The 18,951-nt window shown below is 43.9% G+C and overlaps 1 protein-coding gene across 3 annotated transcripts; it reads left to right on the top strand.

Moving 5' to 3' along the window:
* The first annotated feature begins 198 nt into the window (after positions 1–198).
* On the top strand, positions 199–3,872 carry LOC121794699. Of its 3 annotated transcripts, XR_006049342.1 has the most exons (8): positions 199–437; positions 532–563; positions 1,172–1,269; positions 1,351–1,433; positions 2,088–2,165; positions 2,245–2,346; positions 2,691–2,913; positions 3,484–3,872. XR_006049342.1 is itself a non-coding variant. In XM_042192981.1 (7 exons), the coding sequence occupies exons 1-7, from the start codon at positions 249–251 to the stop codon at positions 2,859–2,861; spliced, it is 753 nt and encodes a 250-aa protein (XP_042048915.1). In that variant the 5' UTR covers positions 199–248; the 3' UTR covers positions 2,862–2,961. The 3 variants fall into 3 exon arrangements, 2 of the variants coding, with proteins under 2 accessions (XP_042048915.1, XP_042048916.1); XM_042192981.1 differs by lacking the exon at positions 3,484–3,872 and having other exon boundaries at positions 2,691–2,961; XM_042192982.1 differs by lacking the exon at positions 2,691–2,913 and having other exon boundaries at positions 204–437.
* Positions 3,873–18,951: the final 15,079 nt, after the last annotated feature.

Genomic DNA, 18,951 nt, shown 5'->3' with positions numbered 1-18,951 from the left:
GCCTGTTAATACATCACTTTAGCATATTTAATTCGAAGAGCAATTGTGTAAATAAGATTTATTTTCTTGACAAAACAAGAAAACTAAACAGATGAGTATTTCTTTTTTCTACATTTTCGATTAGTAATATTAATTAATGAATGAATTGTGTGCAACCCAAACTAGCGCTTCTAGTTTCCACAATGATGAAAACCTTAATTTTTTATACAGAAAACGTGTTGTACTCTTATTGACTAAAATGAAGTGATATGTCCCTGAATTATGCCGGCAGTAACTCCAGCTCGATTTTGAGAGGCAAATTGGGCGTCAGATTGTTTGGCATGTCGACGAATCAGAACCCCAGCTCCAACAGCAATGCGGCGGCTACAGTCTTGCTTCCTGAGATCGGGCCGGATGGCTTGGCCCGAGAATCTCCTATCATAGCTTACACCGAGAAGGTATAGTTCCCGAATTCTGTTTTAGATATCACTGCCACTACAAATCTCCAATTACTGTTTTCATTGCTTATTTTGTTTTCAATTTTGGGTTCAGATTATTGAAGAAGAGCAGCTTCAGTTGAGGAAGTACGCTAGCTAAATTTCTCTTTATAAATTTATATTTTGATGTGAATTTCTCTTAGTAGAATTTGTATATTACTATCTTTAAATTTTAGATTAATGAACACACTGATGATCAAGATTCAAGTCAATCTTTCCCAGTGTTACGTATTTATTGTAATTTAGTGTTGATCCCAGCGATCTCTGAGTGTGTGATGTGATAACTTATCAAGACTTTCCTCTCTGGTGTAGTTTATTTGTGTTTAATATTTAAATCAGTAGTGGCGTTGTTAATTATTCATTCGTGGCATGTAATATTTGGATGCATTTATGATCTTCAAGTATTCTTGACGTCCAAACTAAGTTTAAGTGGAATGCCAGAGTTTGATTAGATTACCATACCTATAATGGTTCACATAAAATAATTCATAGGAAGCTTCAGTTCTTGGCTGCAATTGAGTTACCATTATTCAGTTTATAATTGGAGAGAATTCACAGATATGTATATATATTATGCATTTTCATTTCACACTGGATAGAGTCATCGTTTAGCAATTCCTCTCCAGTTATCCCACCACGCAAATATCCATTTCAACTTATCAGGTGTGTGTAAAATGTATCATATGTCCGCTCAGGTACATTGAAGAAAACTATTCTAAGATTCGTGATGTTGAACGAGAACTTGCAAACCTCTCAATGGAAATGAAGCTTACTGCCGGTCCAAAGAAAGCTGGTATGTTTTTTGTCAGCAATTACTCAGAATAATTTCGCATGTTCTGTAGTATATAATGTCATTCTTGTCTTACTCTATTAGCACTTGAACACCTACGGAAGAAAATAGAAATGTCAACAGAGAGAATTCGTTTGGCTAAGGTGAAAGAAGAACAAGCTAAAAAGGTATGATTCTTTCTGTAAAGGAGCTGATCTTTGTTATTTATCCAATGTATATATACTAAAAGGTCCAAGACGTGAACTTCTTCATGTACACTTTAAATTACCCTCAGGGACAGTGGATTCTTTCTATCTGTTTGATGTTTCCACTTCTAATTGATTAGTAATATACACATTTATCTTTGTTTTCCATTGAAAAGAATGAGGTTCAAATACACTGTAAAAGATCATTTGAGATAAACTGATACCTACCACCGCTGGCATTACTCATCAGACACCTAGTTTGTATCTTAGTAATCTTATTTAGAAGGTATCTTCAGAATATTAAGCAAACTAAAAATCTGATTTCTTTCTTTGGCTTCTTTTGTCAGCTGTTAGTGAGAACTAGAAGTAGTGAGCATAACTCATTCTGTACTTGATTTTTCACTTTTTCCCAGTCATATTCTTCATAAATGGGATGAAAATATATGATAATATTTGTAATCTTCTGTATTTGTGCTATGCTAAGTGGGTCCTTTTTTACCTGAAAATGTTGTCTTTGGTGTATACTTTATCTAAGATTTTCATTCTTCTCTAACGATGAAGTTTTCTTCTGAAATTCTCAGATGATCATTTTTACTTTTCTGTGTATTCTCTGGTAAACATTCTGCTTATCACTAGGCCTGGGAAGCAGCAGCAAAAGATGTGCAGGATGAGGAAGCAATCAAACAGAAGCTTTGCGACGATCTAAATAATCTGGTATTGATATTTAATGGAAACGGATCATGTTAGTTTATTTGAGTACTTTTATCTCATCTTAAATTATATGCTCTTGCAGGTCCAGGAAAGTAGCAACAGCCAGCTTGCTAGACTGGAGGAACTGAAGCGCCGTATGGAGTCTCTGAACCCAAGTAGATCTTCCAATATACACATGCCCTCAGTATGATTCACATGTACCTTCATCTCCGATTATTCATATGCACCTAATTTGTGTATGGTTAATGCATTTGGTGATGGTTCATATACTTGGCATTCCCAGTGAACAAATATGACTTACCTCCCTATATCATTATATCCTATTTGATCATTTGATGTCACATTTCGGATTCCAAAATTTGAAGTGCATAAATAATTATTTTGTTCCTTATGGTCATACATAACACATTTGTTAATACTTGATCCTCACCCATTCCCTGTGACATAATCACCGACTAACAAAAATCGAATAACTCTAACTAGGCATTAGTTTAGAAATTTTGACAATTTTCGGCTAATTACAACCAGTGTTGTGAAAAGCGCGTTCGGGGCGCGCTCGGGGCGCGGGGCGGTCAAAGCGAGAATGTAATCGCCCCGATGCGGCGGGGTCGTGCGAGATCCATGGAGCGAGTGTGGGGCGCGCCTAGAGCGTCCGGGTCGCCGTGGAGCGTCTGGGTCGTCTGGGGCGAGCCGATTTAGGATTTAAATATTAGCGACTGTTCATCTTCTTCCTTGAATAAATAAAAAAAAGGTAACTTCCAACTCTCTTATTCATGGAATACCTACACCTACCTTTCTCTTCAGCCGCCTTCTCCTCTTTCTTCTTCATCAAACCCACGTTCTTCTTCAGCAAAAACAAAAATCACTTTATTCTTCAGCCGCCACTCCTTTGCCTTTCTAGTCGTACGTCCAGATTCTCAACGTATATATTGGTCACCGTCTTCCTATTTTATTTTTAATGTTACTTTTTTCCAGGCTAAAATTATAATACTAGATTATTATGAACTGCATGCATATGTGGAATGGAAAAGTTATTTATCTTTCCATGTTGTAGGTGTAGATGACACGTGCCCTATGAAATATGAATCACTCTTGCATTTATTTATTTAATAATGTAGCACTGTACTATGTATAGAATTGTTTAATATTTTTGCTCTTTGCTATGTTGATTCTACTGTACTGTTAATATCTTTTTAAACTTTAGTTGATTATGTGGGTGCAACCGTGCAAATTTTATAACAGAATTTAGACATTGTGAATTATCATTAATTATAAATGATTGTTTCTTTCTACGTATCATTTTTATATAAAATGTCTGAAGACCCAGCTAGGAAATATGCAAGAGCTGATCTGGATACCAGATATAAACTTACATACAACTTTTGCGACAAAGTGATTGCATCGGGAGTTCGAAGGCTCAAAGAACATTTTGTTGGCGGAATTAAAAACATCACGAAATGTACTAAATGCCCACCACATGTGAGAGTGGAGATGATCAACTATATGAAGAAAAAAGAGGATGCTAAAATACAGCAAGTTTTTACAGCGGCAGCATCACAAAGCAGGAGATATTAATTTGGTTGTATCCGATGAAGGAGAAGAGGTCTTACCTATGAGTGATGATGATATTATTTAATTAATTATTTTATGTTTTGCAACTTTTTTTGGAACTTTGATGATTTTTGATAATAAAATTCAGTTATTTAGTTATGTTATGTTGTTTAAAAATTTATATTTTTCATCTAATCTTCTTTTTTTAATATGGAGTAATGATGTATGTAGATTTATTTGATGTGATAAACATTCAAGCAACAAGCTTATAAAAGAGATACAAATATAATCATCATTTGGCTATTCTGGCGCCCCGATTCGTGGGTCTCTCGCCCCGTCGCCCCATCGCCCCGCGACCCGGGGTCCCCCCTCATCGCCCCGGGGCGCCCCGCGACCCTAACAACACTGATTACAACGTGTAGGAGGGAAATCAAAGGCTGCCACAGGGTAGTACAGTTGAAGTTTCTTCTGCTGCTCAAAGTACATCATCGGGACCACCCAGTGGAGCTATGGGAACCATAGCTACTGAAGTTAATGCACAGAACTCCGCAATAACTGAACAAAACCGACAGCCTTCTAGCGACAGCGAGGGACGAGGAAAGAAGAAAAGTTCAAACCAAGGAAGAATAAGGGGAATAGGGGCAGTACCTAAGGGCAGAGGGCATGCAGCACCTGGTTGGACTGGAGCTGGTTTTGATGTGGATGGCAGAGGTTGAGAGTGAACACAAATCCTTACCAAATTGTGGCGTTGGGCTATTTTCTAAAATCCATTTCTCCTTTATTTTATTGGACAAATTCTAGTCTCCCCATGACATAAACTAACAGGTTATAATATCTTTTCCCTTGATCATGTAATATTCGATTTATCTAACATGAATAAACTTGTCCATATTTCACAAATGAAATATTTTGGCATTCCACTTGAAGTGATGAGAATGACCCTCAACTATGGACAAGTAGTCAGCCTTGCTAGTTGTAGATTTCAATTGCAAATTAAAATGATTTTTTCATCAATGTGAATTTGCTTCAACTTGGGTGATTGATGATCCATTTGTACCTGCCAGATTTTTCCTGCTGAAGAATGGAAACTGGCAACCATCCTTGTTTGAGACTGACAAGTAAGTAATTGATGGTTTAAAATGTGTTACTATATTAAATTGACCCCATCTATTCTATTGATAGCCTAGTTTCACAAAAACAAGAAATTTATTAAAATTGATGGTGCAACATTGAAATGAAGAGAGCTCTTCTTGGATCTCTTTCCTTCATTAATGTGGTAGCCAATTTGTTGTCATATGTTATAATAACCCATGTGCTCCCTATATTCAAATTCGCATTTAACCCTGCATGTGCACTTTTCCATTTCTCATCTTTTTCCTATCTGGTAAATCATTTCCACCCCCCTCTTTATTTGACTTTTTACATTTATGGCAACTGTATTTCCATCAAATAAATAAATGTGCAACTCATAATTTATCTTTTGAATGTGTGCATAAACTTACATGCAATGGATTGGATTGGTGATACAAGAAAACACCACAATAAATAAAGTGAGTAAATAGGAAAGAGATAAGTAGAGACTGAATCTGAGATTATTACCTTACAGAGGAATGATAGCTCCCCCTTACGACATGGTGGGTGTCAGTCACACTCACTCATTTGTATGCTTCAATAATACTCCCCCTGCACCCTGTGTATGTATTATTATTTGATGGAATAAAATATGTTTTTGAATTTTTCATGTTCCACTTAGAGATGCCCACCGGTTCCGGTTCCGGAGAATTTTTCATGTTCCACTTAGAGATGCCCACCGGTTCCGGTTCCGAACCGGAACCGTGGCAATTTTCCCGAATCAGAACCGTCGCAATTCGGGTCGCGGTCCGGTTCAGGTTCAAGATATTCCGAACCGGAACCGTCACCGAACCGGTGGTTCGGGACGGTTCGGAACCGGCGGTTAACCGGCGGAACCGCCGGTTCGGGCGCGTATATCAAGGCATCGGGGATGGGGACGACGGCGGCAGCTTTTCAGCAGCAAAACCGGCCGGTTTCGGCAGTTTTTTGGCGGTTAACCGGCGGTTAACCGTGAAAACCGGCGGTTTTGCCCGGAAACCGGCGGTTTTCCGCCAAAACCGCCGGTTTTCTGAAAATTCAATTTTTTTTTTTCAAATTTCAAATTCGAATTCTTCCATAAGAGTTTCTCTCTTCAATCTCTCAATTCTCTCTCTTTGTCTCCAATTTCTCATTTGTGCTATTGTGCTTCCATTTAATTACGCAAGTGCTACTCTTATTACGCATTGTTATACACTTATACTTGTTCCCGTAGTTCTATAAGTTGTCTTTCTTTCTCAATTGCTAAAATAAAAAAATATATATTATTCCATATTTCTACATTTCTACATAGCAATATGTCTTCATCCCGAGAACTACGTGGGCTTTGATTCCTCAATAAAATTGTGGATACGTAGTCAACTCAACTTAAATTTGAAAAGTTTAACTTTGAAAGTTTAAGTTGAGCTAAAGTCCTTTTCAATTTTTCCCCCCCATTTCATGTTTTTTTATTTACGTTCCCGAGTCCGACGACACTTGTAAATTATATTACATTGTTGTATGTTGTATACTTGTAGTTGTAGATGTATATGTATTGTAAATTGTAATGTATAGTTGTCCGTTACAACTCAAACTCAATATCAAACTCAATAAAATTGATATCATTTTCTCCTTATTCGTCGTATTTCTATTTGAATTATACATTGTCTTGTACTCTTGTTCCAAATTGTTGTATAAATCCAAATTTCAAATTTAAAAAAAAAAATTTCGAACCGCGAAACCGCCGGTTCCGAACCGGAACCGGAACCGCCGGTTTTCGAATCGGAACCGGAACCGTGAAATAGCCTCTCGGTCCGGTTCCGGTTCCGCCTTCGACCAAACCGGAACCGGCGGTTCCGAACCGGAACCGTCCGGTTCCGAACCGTGGGCAACACTAGTTCCACTACGGTCCATTTTATTTTGAAATGAAAGATACTTAGGTATGTAGTTTAATTTGATGGCAATAAAAATTAATGTTATGTTGGAGGAAGTACTGAGATAGATGATGATGCCATGGCCCATGGTTGCTGAGGTTATTCAGTGCAAGAAATGGTGATATGCTTATTAAATATATTCTCCATGTTTTGTTTCTTCCAATCTGCACTGACACCTACCGGTAGAAATTCTCAGTATATACTATTATTATATACTTACAAATATTTAATTAATTATAATTCTGAGATCACTGTGCTTTGTGTCTGGTCGGGCTTATCCCCAATTTCAAATTGGTGAGTATCTTCAACAAATTCAAATCAATACGAGTATATAGTATGGTTTTTTTAAAATAAATTTTTTAAAGAAATTGATGTTTTCTGATAGTGATGGGGTGCGTACTAAACAAGCCCAACAGCAATGACGGCCCATCAGCCCAAAGCCCAAGGAAGAGTATGAGCTCGGCATTACCAAAGAGTTCGGCCTCAACCTACAGCTCGGTAAAAGCCAACCTATCAAGCTCTGCTCTCAGGTCGGCATCAAGCTCTACTCTCAGATCGGCAACCAAAGCAGGAGTATGAGTTCGGCATCACCAAAGAGTTCGGCCTCAGCCTACAGCTCGGTAAAAGCCATCCAATCAAGCTCTGCTCTCAGGTCGGCATCAAGCTCTACTCTCAGATCGGCAACCAAAGCAGTTCGGTCTCAGTATTCGACCGAACAAGGAGTTAGTGGACCCATACAGGATGTCCAACACACCCACTACCACGTGGTGTCAACTCAGGCCACGATCGTAGGCCATGACCTACGCTACATCCACGATCTTAGGCCATGACCTACACGACATCCACGACTTAGGGTGGTGATGCAAGCCACGATCTTAGTTCAAGATATAAATAGAACTTAGATCAGATAGAAGGGGGTTAAGCTCTCTAGAGATAAAATCATATAGCAAGTCTGTGTTGTAAGCTGTAATCCCAGATCAAGCAATACAATCTTGCCCTCCCTTCTTCCCGTGGACGTAGATTTACTTCAGTAAATCGAACCACGTAAATTCTGTGTGTTGTAGTTTTCATTCTCTACCAGCTTTTACTAACATCAGAAATTCGCGGATCCATCACTGGCGCCGTCTGTGGGAACCAGAGAACAAAATTTGTGATAAAGCGAATTTTTGATCCATTTTTTTCCACCCAAAAAATGCATACCAGATCGCAGAGTACCCGTATTCCTGCCCGTGAGAACCAGGAGAAAGCCAATCCATCCCATAGGTCTGGAAAACAGCCTAGGGATAAATCCACCACCAGTTCTCATGGCGAAGGAACAGGCCGCTCCAAAAATCGTCCCACTGAGTCTTCCCAGCAGCCTGATTTGAATGAGGCTGTCAAGCTGTTCTTGGCTGAGAAGCAGGATGAGTTCTTAGCCTTCCTGCAAAAGAGCCAAGAGCCGAAGACGAAAACGGAGGATTCTCCTTCCTCATCCAGACATGAAAGTCACTACCGCAGTAGTGCCGTGTCTTCCAGGAAGAAGAATCCTCAACCCCGACACATTCCTGTTCTTCCTCGGTACCGGAATCACAGGAGAACTCAATCTCCTCCATACCGACGAGATATCGGATTCGCCGTGTACGGAGCACTGAAGACTCCGTTCTCGGACGACATCACCCGAACTCCCCTACCACAGAACTACCGAACTCCGTCGATGACTTACGACGGGCTCGTGGACCCTCACGATTTCTTGGGGCGCTATCAGTATAACATGGCGAACCAGGGTCTCAACGAGGTCCACATGTGCAAGCTGTTTCCCGAGCTGCTCATCGGGAACGCGAGAAGGTGGTTCGATAGCCTCCCCCAGGGCAGCATCAGATCTTACCGAGATCTAATGGATGCCTTCCACAGGAGGTTCTTTCAGAAAGCGGAAGCCCGAATCACTTCGGCTCAGCTGCTTTCCATTCGTCAAGGTCGCGACGAAAAAATCAGCGACTTTATGACAAGATTCCACAAGGAATGCCTGCAAGTAGACGATCTCAACGATCTGCTTGTCATCTCGGCATTCCAAAATGGAATCCTGCCCGGAGCTCTCTACAGGAAGCTCGTTGAGTGCGGTCCGCAGACAGCTCAGGAAATGTGGGACATTGCGGACCAGTACTCCCGGGCCGATGAGGCAGACCGTCGCAAACGGTCGTTAGACAGCTCATCGTCCCGAGGAGACAGGAGGAAGCCCGATCATAGCGATCAGGGACATCCTCGCCGAACTCCTTTTGGCGATCAGGGACATCCTCGCCGAACTCCTTTTGAAAGGATTCAAAGGACTCCGGTGCAAGACAGATTGGGACCCCGTCTCAATCCCGAGAAGCTGCCCGCTCAGTTCGTACCGCTGAACAAGCCGAGAGCGGAAATTTTCGAACTACACTCTGACCTGTTCGAAAAGCCAAAGCGGATGACGAAATCTGCCGCACGCCGACCCCAGGATAACTACTGCTCCTACCATCAAGACCACGGTCACGATACCGAGGAGTGCAGAAACTTGGCTGCAGGTATCGATGTTCTTGTGAGGGCAGGGACATTGAAAAAATACCAAAGCAAGCAGTCAAAGAAGAATAAGAAGCAGAGAGGTGCGAACTGCGCTCCTCAGGATCCGAAAAGGCAGCCGGATCCCGAAGACGATGACGAGCCGCAATATGATGGAGTAATCCTGACTATTGACGCTCTCCCTGCCGGGAAGACCAAGTCGTCCCTGAAGTCAGAGCGCAGAGGCTCCAATCGAGAAGAGCCAACGCATAAAAGGCTGAAGCAGGACGAAGTGATTACGTTCTCGGATGCTGATCCCGTCCCGGCCATCTCTCCTCACCAAGACGCCATTGTCATCCAAGCCGGAGTGGCAAACAAACTGATCCACAGGGTGTTTGTGGATACAGGAGCGTCAGTCAGCATTCTTTTTAAAGAGTGCTTCGACAAACTAGAAGTGGACCCAGCTCGGCTCAGCCCGGCTCCGCTTCCCCTGAAGAGCTTCGCCCAGGAGGACACCCGCCCTGAAGGTATTATCAGCCTTCCGATCACGGTGGGGAAAGCGCCTACTAGCTCCAGTACGATGATTGAGTTTTTCGTGGTGAAAGCTCGGTCCCCGTACAACGTCATCCTGGGAAGAGACTGGCTCAACACAGTTCGGGCCATTTGCTCCACTTATCACCTCACCATCAAGATCCCTACTAAAGGAGGGATAGCGGTCATCCGAGGTGACCAAAAGAGAGCAAAGGAATGTCTGCAAATTGCGCTTAGAAGTGCCGAGCAGTCAGATCGGCACCACCAAGCATAGCAATCACAGCAGCCGGAGTCAGAGGCAATGACCGAAGTCATACCGGAGCCGAATTCGATGACAGTTCAGCTGTACGAAGACGAGCCATCCAGAACGGTTAAGATCGGCTTCGCGGGAACGCCTCTACTTCGGGAAAAAACCATCCAGCTCCTCAAGGAGTACAAAGACGTCTTTGCATGGTCTCCGTTGGACATGACCGGAGTGCCCCCCGAGGTAATCACTCATCGTTTAAATATTGATCCTTCGGTCCGGCCGATAAAACAGAAGCAAAGACTCTTTGCGGCAGAACGAAGTCAAGTCATCCATGACGAAGTCCGTCAATTATTGAAGGCGGATGTGTTATTCGAAGTGAAGTATCCTTCGTGGGTGGCCAATCCTGTCATGATCAAGAAAAAGGAAGGAGGATGGCGGATGTGCATAGATTTCACCGATCTAAATAAGCACTGTCCCAAAGATTGCTATCCCCTTCCGAACATAGATAAAAAAGTAGAAGCTCTGATAGGCTTTGAAATTTTTTGTTTTCTTGATCTATACAAAGGATACCATCAGGTTTTAATGGATGAGATTGACGCTTCAAAAACGGCCTTCATTACTGATTTCGGCATTTTCGCTTATAAAAAGATGCCATTCGGTTTAAAGAATGCCGGAGCCACTTATCAAAGGATGGTAGACAAGCTTTTTCGGCACCTGATTGGAAAGGAGGTCGAAGTATATGTTGACGATATAGTCGTCAAAAGCAAAAGCACTTCGGAGTACGAGCACAACCTCAAGTCCACTCTCAACGTGCTCAAGAAAGCCAACCTCAAACTTAATCCCCAAAAGTGTACCTTTTTGGTAGATTCGGGAAAGTTTCTGGGTTGTTGGGTTTCAAAGGACGGACTCAAGGCAAACCCCTCAAAAGTTCAAGTCGTTCAGAACATGGCAATGCCGAAGTCCATACATGACGTGCAAAGGCTAACCGGATGTCTAGCCGCACTGAATCGATTCCTTTCCCAAGCAGCCGAAAAGCAACTGCCGTTCTTCAAGGTGTTGAAAAAGGCACCAAAGTTCGAGTGGGGAGCCGAGCAGAAAAAGGCCTTTGACGAGCTCAAAAGTTATCTAGCCGAGCTTCCTATTCTCTCTGCTCCAACCGAAGCCGAAGTAATATTCTTATACTTAGCGGCATCGGATCAAACCATCAGCGCGGTGCTTGTACGAGAAGAAGGCCTAAAGCAGCTTCCCATCTACTTTACAAGCCGAGCATTAAGAGGTCCAGAAACAAGGTATCAACCTCTGGAAAAAATTGCTCTGGCATTAGTAAATGCAGCAAGGAGACTGCGGCCATACTTCTATGCTCACAAGGTATGCGTCTTAACTGATCTGCCACTTCGGCAAGTGTTGACCAAACCAGAAGCATCAGGCAGAATCGCCAAGTGGGCTATAGAGTTGGGAGAGCACACAATTGAATACCTACCTCGGAAAGCCATCAAGGGACAAGCCTTGGCAGATTTTCTTGCAGAAGCAAAGTTCGATCAAGCAATTCCTGTTATTGCCGAACAGAAGAATTCTGCCAATGCCGAACTAGCACAGCCCTTGGAATCCGAAATAGAGCCGCCGGACTGCTGGAGCGGATTCGTAGATGGAGCTTCAAACAAGATGGGAAGTGGAGCTGGTATTTTACTTGTCGCTCCCGACGGACACGAGGTAACCTACTCACTTCGGTTCCTATTCCCCACTACTAATAATGAAGCCGAGTACGAAGCCCTCCTGGCCGGACTCCAGTTAGCGCAAAGTCTGCTCGTCAAATCTCTCAAAGTCCATTGTGATTCACAAGTCATAGTAAATCACATGTTGGGTACAAGTGAAGCCCGTGACGAGAGAATGAAGAAGTATTTGGACAAAGCGCAAAGCATCAGCCGAAGTTTCTCCTATTTTCGGATAATCCGTATTCCCAGAGCGGAAAATAGCCGAGCAGATACCTTAAGTAAGTTGGCCTCAGATCCGAGCTCAAAGGCGGAAGAATTAATGCATCGAAGCATTGATGAAGCCGAGGTACATTCAGTATCCAGCTCGCCGAACTGGATGACGCCGATCTCGCAGTATCTGGATCAAGGACAATTGCCCGAGGATAAGAGAGAAGCTCGGAAGATTACGTGCCGAGCACTTCGGTACGAACTTCATGAAGGAGTCCTCTTTAGAAAGTCTTACCTCCAGCCGTTATTGCGGTGCGTAGGACCAGAAGAGACGGACTACATCCTCAGAGAAGTTCATGAAGGATCGTGCGGTAGCCACATCGGAGCCAGAGCTTTAGCTAAAAAAGTTCTGAGATGGGGATATTATTGGCCAACCATGGTACAAGAGGCAGTGCAGCTCGTCAAGAAGTGTACGAAGTGCCAAATTCATGCAAATGTCCCAAGGATGCCGCAGACCGATCTATACACTATGCAAAGCCCTTGGCCTTTCATGCAATGGGGCATAGACATAGTGGGACCACTTCCTCAAGCTCCTCGGCAAATGAAATTCCTTATCGTTGCCGTGGACTACTTCACGAAGTGGGTGGAGGCGGAACCATTAGCTACGATAACGAGCTCAAAGGCATTGGACTTCGTCTGGAAGAACATAGTGTGCCGATTTGGCATACCCCACATCCTCATCTCGGATAATGGGACTCAGTTCACCGACAAGACGTTCAAGAATTGGTGCCAAGAGCTGAACATTCAACAGCGGTTCACTTCGGTCTCCCATCCCCAAGCAAACGGACAAACGGAAGTAACGAACCGGATTCTGGTGAAAGGGTTAAAAGCTCGGTTAGAACAAGCCAAAGGACAATGGGTAGAAAATCTCCCTCAAGTCCTATGGTCCTATCGAACTACACCCAAAACCTCCAACGGTGAAACTCCGTATAGTCTGGTGTACGGCACTGAGGCCGTAATTCCGGTGGAGATCGGCGTACCCAGTCCCCGAACTCTAAATTTCTCCTCAGAAATGAATGACGACAGACTGAGAGCAGAACTAGATCTCGCCGAAGAAAGAAGAGAATTGGCGTGCATAAAAGCAGCCAAGTATAAGGAGCAAGTAGCCCGGTATTATAACCAAAGGGTAAAAAAGCTTCAATTTCAAGTGGGAGATCTCGTCTTGAGAAACAACGAAGTAAGCCGAGCAGAAAAGCTGGGCAAACTCGAACCCACATGGGAGGGTCCATATCGGGTGTCAGAAGTCCTCGGCAAAGGGTCTTATAAATTGACTCACATGTCAGGAGAACAAGTACCCCGAACATGGCACGTCTCCAACCTCAAGAAGTTCCACTTGTAAGAGACAAAAGTCCGGTCAGTCCGTCTCGTGTCTAGTTCGGTCATAGGGGTATGTGTTTTTATTTGTTTGTTTTTTACTTGTACCTTTTACTTGTCGTTTTTAAAAAAAAAAAAAAAGGGTTTAAAGTTTTTTTCCTTCGTCCTTTTCATTTTTTCTCTATGTGTTTTGTCTCTATGTGCTTGTCGTCTCTTACAAATGGTACCAAGGTATATCGTTCTTTAAAGACTGATCTCCTTTTTAGATCGATTATTAAAGACTATTGTGAGTCCAAGCTTCTACGGAGGATATAGGACCACAATTCAGCTTAACAAGCAGTCCGTCTGAAACGAACTGCAATAAGCCAACGATTGTGAGTCCAAGCTTCCAAGGAGGATACAAGACCGCGATTCAGCTTAACAAGCACTTCGTCTGAAACGAACTGCAATAAGGGAAAGTCCGATCCACGCGATAAACCTCGCCGAATTAGGACGACCAAGTTCGGTCAAAGAAGTTTACCTCATAAGACCGGGGACGACCATGTCTAGTCAAAGAGGTTTACTGCATAAGACCACTTCGGTTAACAGGGAAAGTCCGATCCACGCGATAAAACTCGCCGAATTAGGACAAGGGAAAGTTCGATCCCGGCGACAAAAATCGCCAAATTAGAACACAAACCAAGTCCGGTCAAAGATGTTTATTTCATCAGACCAAAGACGAGTCCGGTCAAAGATGTTTATTTCATCAGACCAAAGACGAGTCCGGTCAAAGATGTTTATTTCATCAGACCAAAGACGAGTCCGGTCAAAGATGTTTATTTCATCAGACCAAAGACGAGTCCGGTCAAAGATGTTTATTTCATCAGACCAAGGACCAAGTCCGGTCAAAGAAGTTTACTTCATAAGACCAAGGCCCAAGTCCGGTCAAAGAAGTTTACTTCATAAGACCGAGGACGAGTACGATGAAATTTTTTCGCTAAGCTGTAAATACAGTGTTAGAAGCGAAAACAAAATTTCATTTTTCAAATCTTGTTCGGCATACAACTTAGCTACCCTACAAAATGGCGTTACGCTATTACAAAGGACTATTCTACTGTCCAGGGTTGCTGAAGTTAAGCCACCTATCTGCAAAATCCTCTGGAAGCCGAGTTCGGTTGTTCCGAGCAGATGAAGAATAAGCAGGTCGACGAGATGCTATCCTCGACCCAACGCCTCTTCCCCGAGCCCGAGAAGTCCTAACACCTCGGCGATGAAGAGTCTCTGCAATAAGCATCTGCTGATCTTGCTCGCTCATAGTCACAACTCCTCGGCGAATTTCAGTCCGTCCCTATCTTGACGATTCCGGTTGCTCCTGAGCCCGTTCTCGTCTTGACGTTTCCGGCTGTTCCGGAGTTCGTTGTTGGCTGGGAGTAGGATTTTGAACAAGGGAACCAGAGGTTTGATCTGGAGTGCGAGCATCTGTTGGCGCGATATGCCGAAGGAATCTTTCTATGGAGGGGCGCCGAGAAAGAACAATGTTGTACCGAGAAGCCCAACGCCGCAGTGATGTCACAACTTGTTGGCAAGCCGGGCTCTCCAGCACATTTTTCATACGGAGTACATGATATTCCTCCCACAGTTCGTCAACTCGACTCTGAACATCTGATATGGTCATTCCCCCGCGCACACGGATGTAATCCTCATACGCAGTCCTCTCAGCAATGGCCGTATTCAGCTCGGCCTCCAGATCTTTCTTATCGGACTCTAAGTCCTTGATATCGGCCTCCAGCTTCACTAAACGAGCCAGAAGCTCGTCATTCTTCGTCTGATCGGCTATAGCTCTTCTCTCAGCTTCGTCCAAAGCCGAAGAGTACAGCCGTTTCCAGTGAAGTATCTCCATCTCCTTGGGTACAAAGCAGCTATATTAGTTCGGCAGCTGTACCGAGCAGATAGTAAAATACAACAGGAATAAAGGCGAGTACGAAAAGCTATACGAAGACAAGTGTAGAGAATTTTTCATTCACAAGGAAAATTTTTTACACTCGGGCTTCAAGGCCATTTTACAAGGAAGAAACTAGACTAAGAGAAGGGAGACGAAATCATACTCCGCCAGCTTCGTCTCCGGCTCCTCGGTCTGGTACAGCTTCTTTCTCCTGGGCTACCTCAGCCTCAGCCTCGCCTCCTGCCGGCCTCGCCTCCGCCTCCTGATCGGCTTCCTTCTCCGGATGCCCGGCCTGATCGACTTCGGCCTCCCGCTCCAGCAGCTCGGCCTCACCCTCTCCGTGGTAAGTCGAAGCGGGTGAAACGGGTCCCACGGAGGCAAAGATAGCCTCCAGGTTCTCGTCCCGATCAGCTCGACAACTCCGGACTCGGTCTGCAGAAAGCAGGACCGAAGATGAAGCGAGCTCCTCAAGGAGCGGCAGATTCTGAAGCCGAGCCGCTATCTCTCGGCTGTACAGAGGCAGCACGACGTCGGCCCCCTGCTCGCCCTTATCGGCAATTAGCCTTACCAGACTACCGACAAAGGCCGAGAACTGGCTGCTCAAAAAGAGTTTCTCCGTGTAAACACGGAGAGCCTCCCCTTGGGCAACCACGGCAGCAGCATCCCTCCGTTTCGTCTGCTCCCGCTGGATGACGAGCTGGTTTTTGGCAAACTGAGCTTCATCCTGGGCCGAAATCCTAGCAGCTCTGGCCTTCTCAAAGTTAGCCTCAGCCTGTTCGGCCCGATGACAAGCAGCCGCCAACTTCCTCTGCATCTCAGCATAGTCATTGGACGCTTTGGAGAGTTCGACGGCGACGAGCTTGGAGAGCATATCGTTCCTCTGAAAATGAATAAAGAAAAAAGTCAACAAAGGGACCACAACAAATACAGGAAAAAAGCAAGGCCAGAAAATCAAGAAGAGAATTCACCTCGGCGAAGTCCGTGGGCCATAAAAACGGCTCACAGATATGTTCCGAAGGAGGCGCCAAGACTACGTCTTTCTCTGGCGCTCTCGGGGGCTTCTGGGCCTTCCCCCTCCCCTTTGCCGAAGTTGACTCCGGCTTCTTCGGATCCGAAGAGGTTTTTTGCCTTTTCGGAGTCCTCTCGGCATCAGACGCCGAGCTGGTGGTTTTCGGCCTCTCCGGCTCCTTGGACTCCGAAGATTTTCGGGTAGCCTTGTTCAGCATGTACACTGCCAAAAAGCAAGAAAGCAAGGTTAGTTTTCTTCGTTAAAGCAGTAGAACATAAAGGTAAAGAGAATTCCTCACCCTCGGCCTCTTCGTCCGAAGACGAGATGTCGAACACGACGTCGCCCTTGACGAGCTCAGACTCCGTGTATTGTTTCCTAACTATGGGAATCTTGTTGAGCTCGCCATCGAGCTCGGCCAATGGTTCTAACCGAGGATGAGGAATCACGGACTTCGGCCCTCTCCAGGGGAAGCCCGGAGCCGCTGTCCTATTATAAAAAAGAAGCGGTTTTGCCATTTCGGCCACTTGGTTTTGCAGAATGCCCTAAAAGGCTGTAAGGGGATCAAGTAAAACCAAGATCCCTTCCTTTTAAATTGGAAAAAATTAAGGATTGCCCGCAGAGACAGATCCTTATCTAACCTACGGAGTTCGGCAGCAAAAGCCGACAAGTGCCTCCAAGAATTCGGAGTCACCTGACCTAAAGGGAGTTGAAAAAAATCAAGAAGCTCTACAAAAGGTGGGGGAAGAGGGAAACGAAGCCCGCATTCTAAGCAGGCTTCGTAAACGGTGGCATAACCCTCCGGCGGGTCGTTAGCCCTATGATCATCGTCGGGAACCACCGCCTTCCCCCCAGGAAAAGAGTATTTTTCGTAAAGGGATATCACAGTATCCTTACTCAAGATACTGTGAAAATACTCTACGGTCTTCTCCCCGGATTCTTTCCGGCTAGAAGACCCCTTACCCCCTTTTCTACCGCTACCAGACTCAGACGAAGAGGAAGCAGACATGGTTCTTACTCTTTGAAAGTTTGAAGAAATCCTGAGGAAATTTTTGAAAGCGGAAGGAAATTTTTCACGCAAAAGATAGAGAGTGCAGAAGAAGCCAATAGCAAAGGTGTTCAAATGATGAAGAAAGGCGGTATTTATCAGATTTGGAAAAGATTTCAAATCATCGCACCGTTTCATATTCCACCTTTTCAGGATTCGACGGCCGGATTTTACTGTCGCATTTAATGCCGCATTTAATGCAGTCACGCGCAGGGCACGTCCCCTGACTTCAGCCTCCCCCGTACCCTTTTCCAGAATGCCGAAGTGACTCGCTTCGCCGAAGTGATTCACTTCGCTTTTCGGGGGGGGTAGTGATGGGGTGCGTACTAAACAAGCCCAACAGCAATGACGGCCCATCAGCCCAAAGCCCAAGGAAGAGTATGAGCTCGGCATTACCAAAGAGTTCGGCCTCAACCTACAGCTCGGTAAAAGCCAACCTATCAAGCTCTGCTCTCAGGTCGGCATCAAGCTCTACTCTCAGATCGGCAACCAAAGCAGGAGTATGAGTTCGGCATCACCAAAGAGTTCGGCCTCAGCCTACAGCTCGGTAAAAGCCATCCAATCAAGCTCTGCTCTCAGGTCGGCATCAAGCTCTACTCTCAGATCGGCAACCAAAGCAGTTCGGTCTCAGTATTCGACCGAACAAGGAGTTAGTGGACCCATACAGGATGTCCAACACACCCACTACCACGTGGTGTCAACTCAGGCCACGATCGTAGGCCATGACCTACGCTACATCCACGATCTTAGGCCATGACCTACACGACATCCACGACTTAGGGTGGTGATGCAAGCCACGATCTTAGTTCAAGATATAAATAGAACTTAGATCAGATAGAAGGGGGTTAAGCTCTCTAGAGATAAAATCATATAGCAAGTCTGTGTTGTAAGCTGTAATCCCAGATCAAGCAATACAATCTTGCCCTCCCTTCTTCCCGTGGACGTAGATTTACTTCAGTAAATCGAACCACGTAAATTCTGTGTGTTGTAGTTTTCATTCTCTATCAGCTTTTACTAACATCAGAAATTCGCGGATCCATCAGATAGCAAGTAGCAACCTGGATGACTTGTGAATTTAAAAATAAGTCAATGCATATGCCCCATACCTATTTATACGCTTTTTTTTTTGTTAATAATTCAACTAATTACTCTGTATCAATATACTAATAATCTAATCGTTTAAGAAAGAATAAATCTTTATTTTGAGATGACAAGATGTTTCGTACTCTCTCTTTCCTTCTACACGATAAAAGGGCCTCCACATGAAAGTAGATTTCATTGGTGGACACAAAAAAGTGAAAAAGTAGGGATTTTTAAATCAGAATTTATTGGGAGAAAATCAACTTTCTATCCTTTCTACTAGAGATTTTATTGAGGTTGGACTATATCTGTATATTGGTGCTAGCTCATCTTTCCATAAATTGAGAATCATATGCTCATGATTCTTCATTTTGTGCCCACTTTTTAGGAAAAGTAATTCATAAAAGCACTTGGATAATTTTAGGTTCATAAATTTTTCTCAAAAACTCATTATTTTGGTTAGAGATGAAGCCAGAATTTACGATTAAGGTCTAAAAAAAATTCAAATAATAAAATGAAACATAAATAATATTACATAATATAAATATAATGTTGTAAACACATAGTTCCATACAATGATATTATAACAT

Source organism: Salvia splendens, chromosome 3 (assembly GCF_004379255.2).
Source record: "Salvia splendens isolate huo1 chromosome 3, SspV2, whole genome shotgun sequence".
In the NCBI taxonomy this organism is placed as follows: Eukaryota; Viridiplantae; Streptophyta; class Magnoliopsida; order Lamiales; family Lamiaceae; genus Salvia; species Salvia splendens.
The sequence above is the reverse complement of the archived record's forward strand: the minus strand, read 5'-3'. Positions and strand labels throughout refer to the sequence as shown.

Coding starts and splice junctions, on each gene's coding strand:
- LOC121794699 (XM_042192981.1), top strand. CDS start 249: ATGTCCCTGAATTATGCCGGCAGTAACTCCAGCTCGATTTTGAGAGGC. Junction 564..1,171: donor GAGCAGCTTCAGTTGAGGAA/GTACGCTAGCTA, acceptor ATGTCCGCTCAG/GTACATTGAAGAAAACTATT. Junction 1,434..2,087: donor AAGAAGAACAAGCTAAAAAG/GTATGATTCTTT, acceptor GCTTATCACTAG/GCCTGGGAAGCAGCAGCAAA.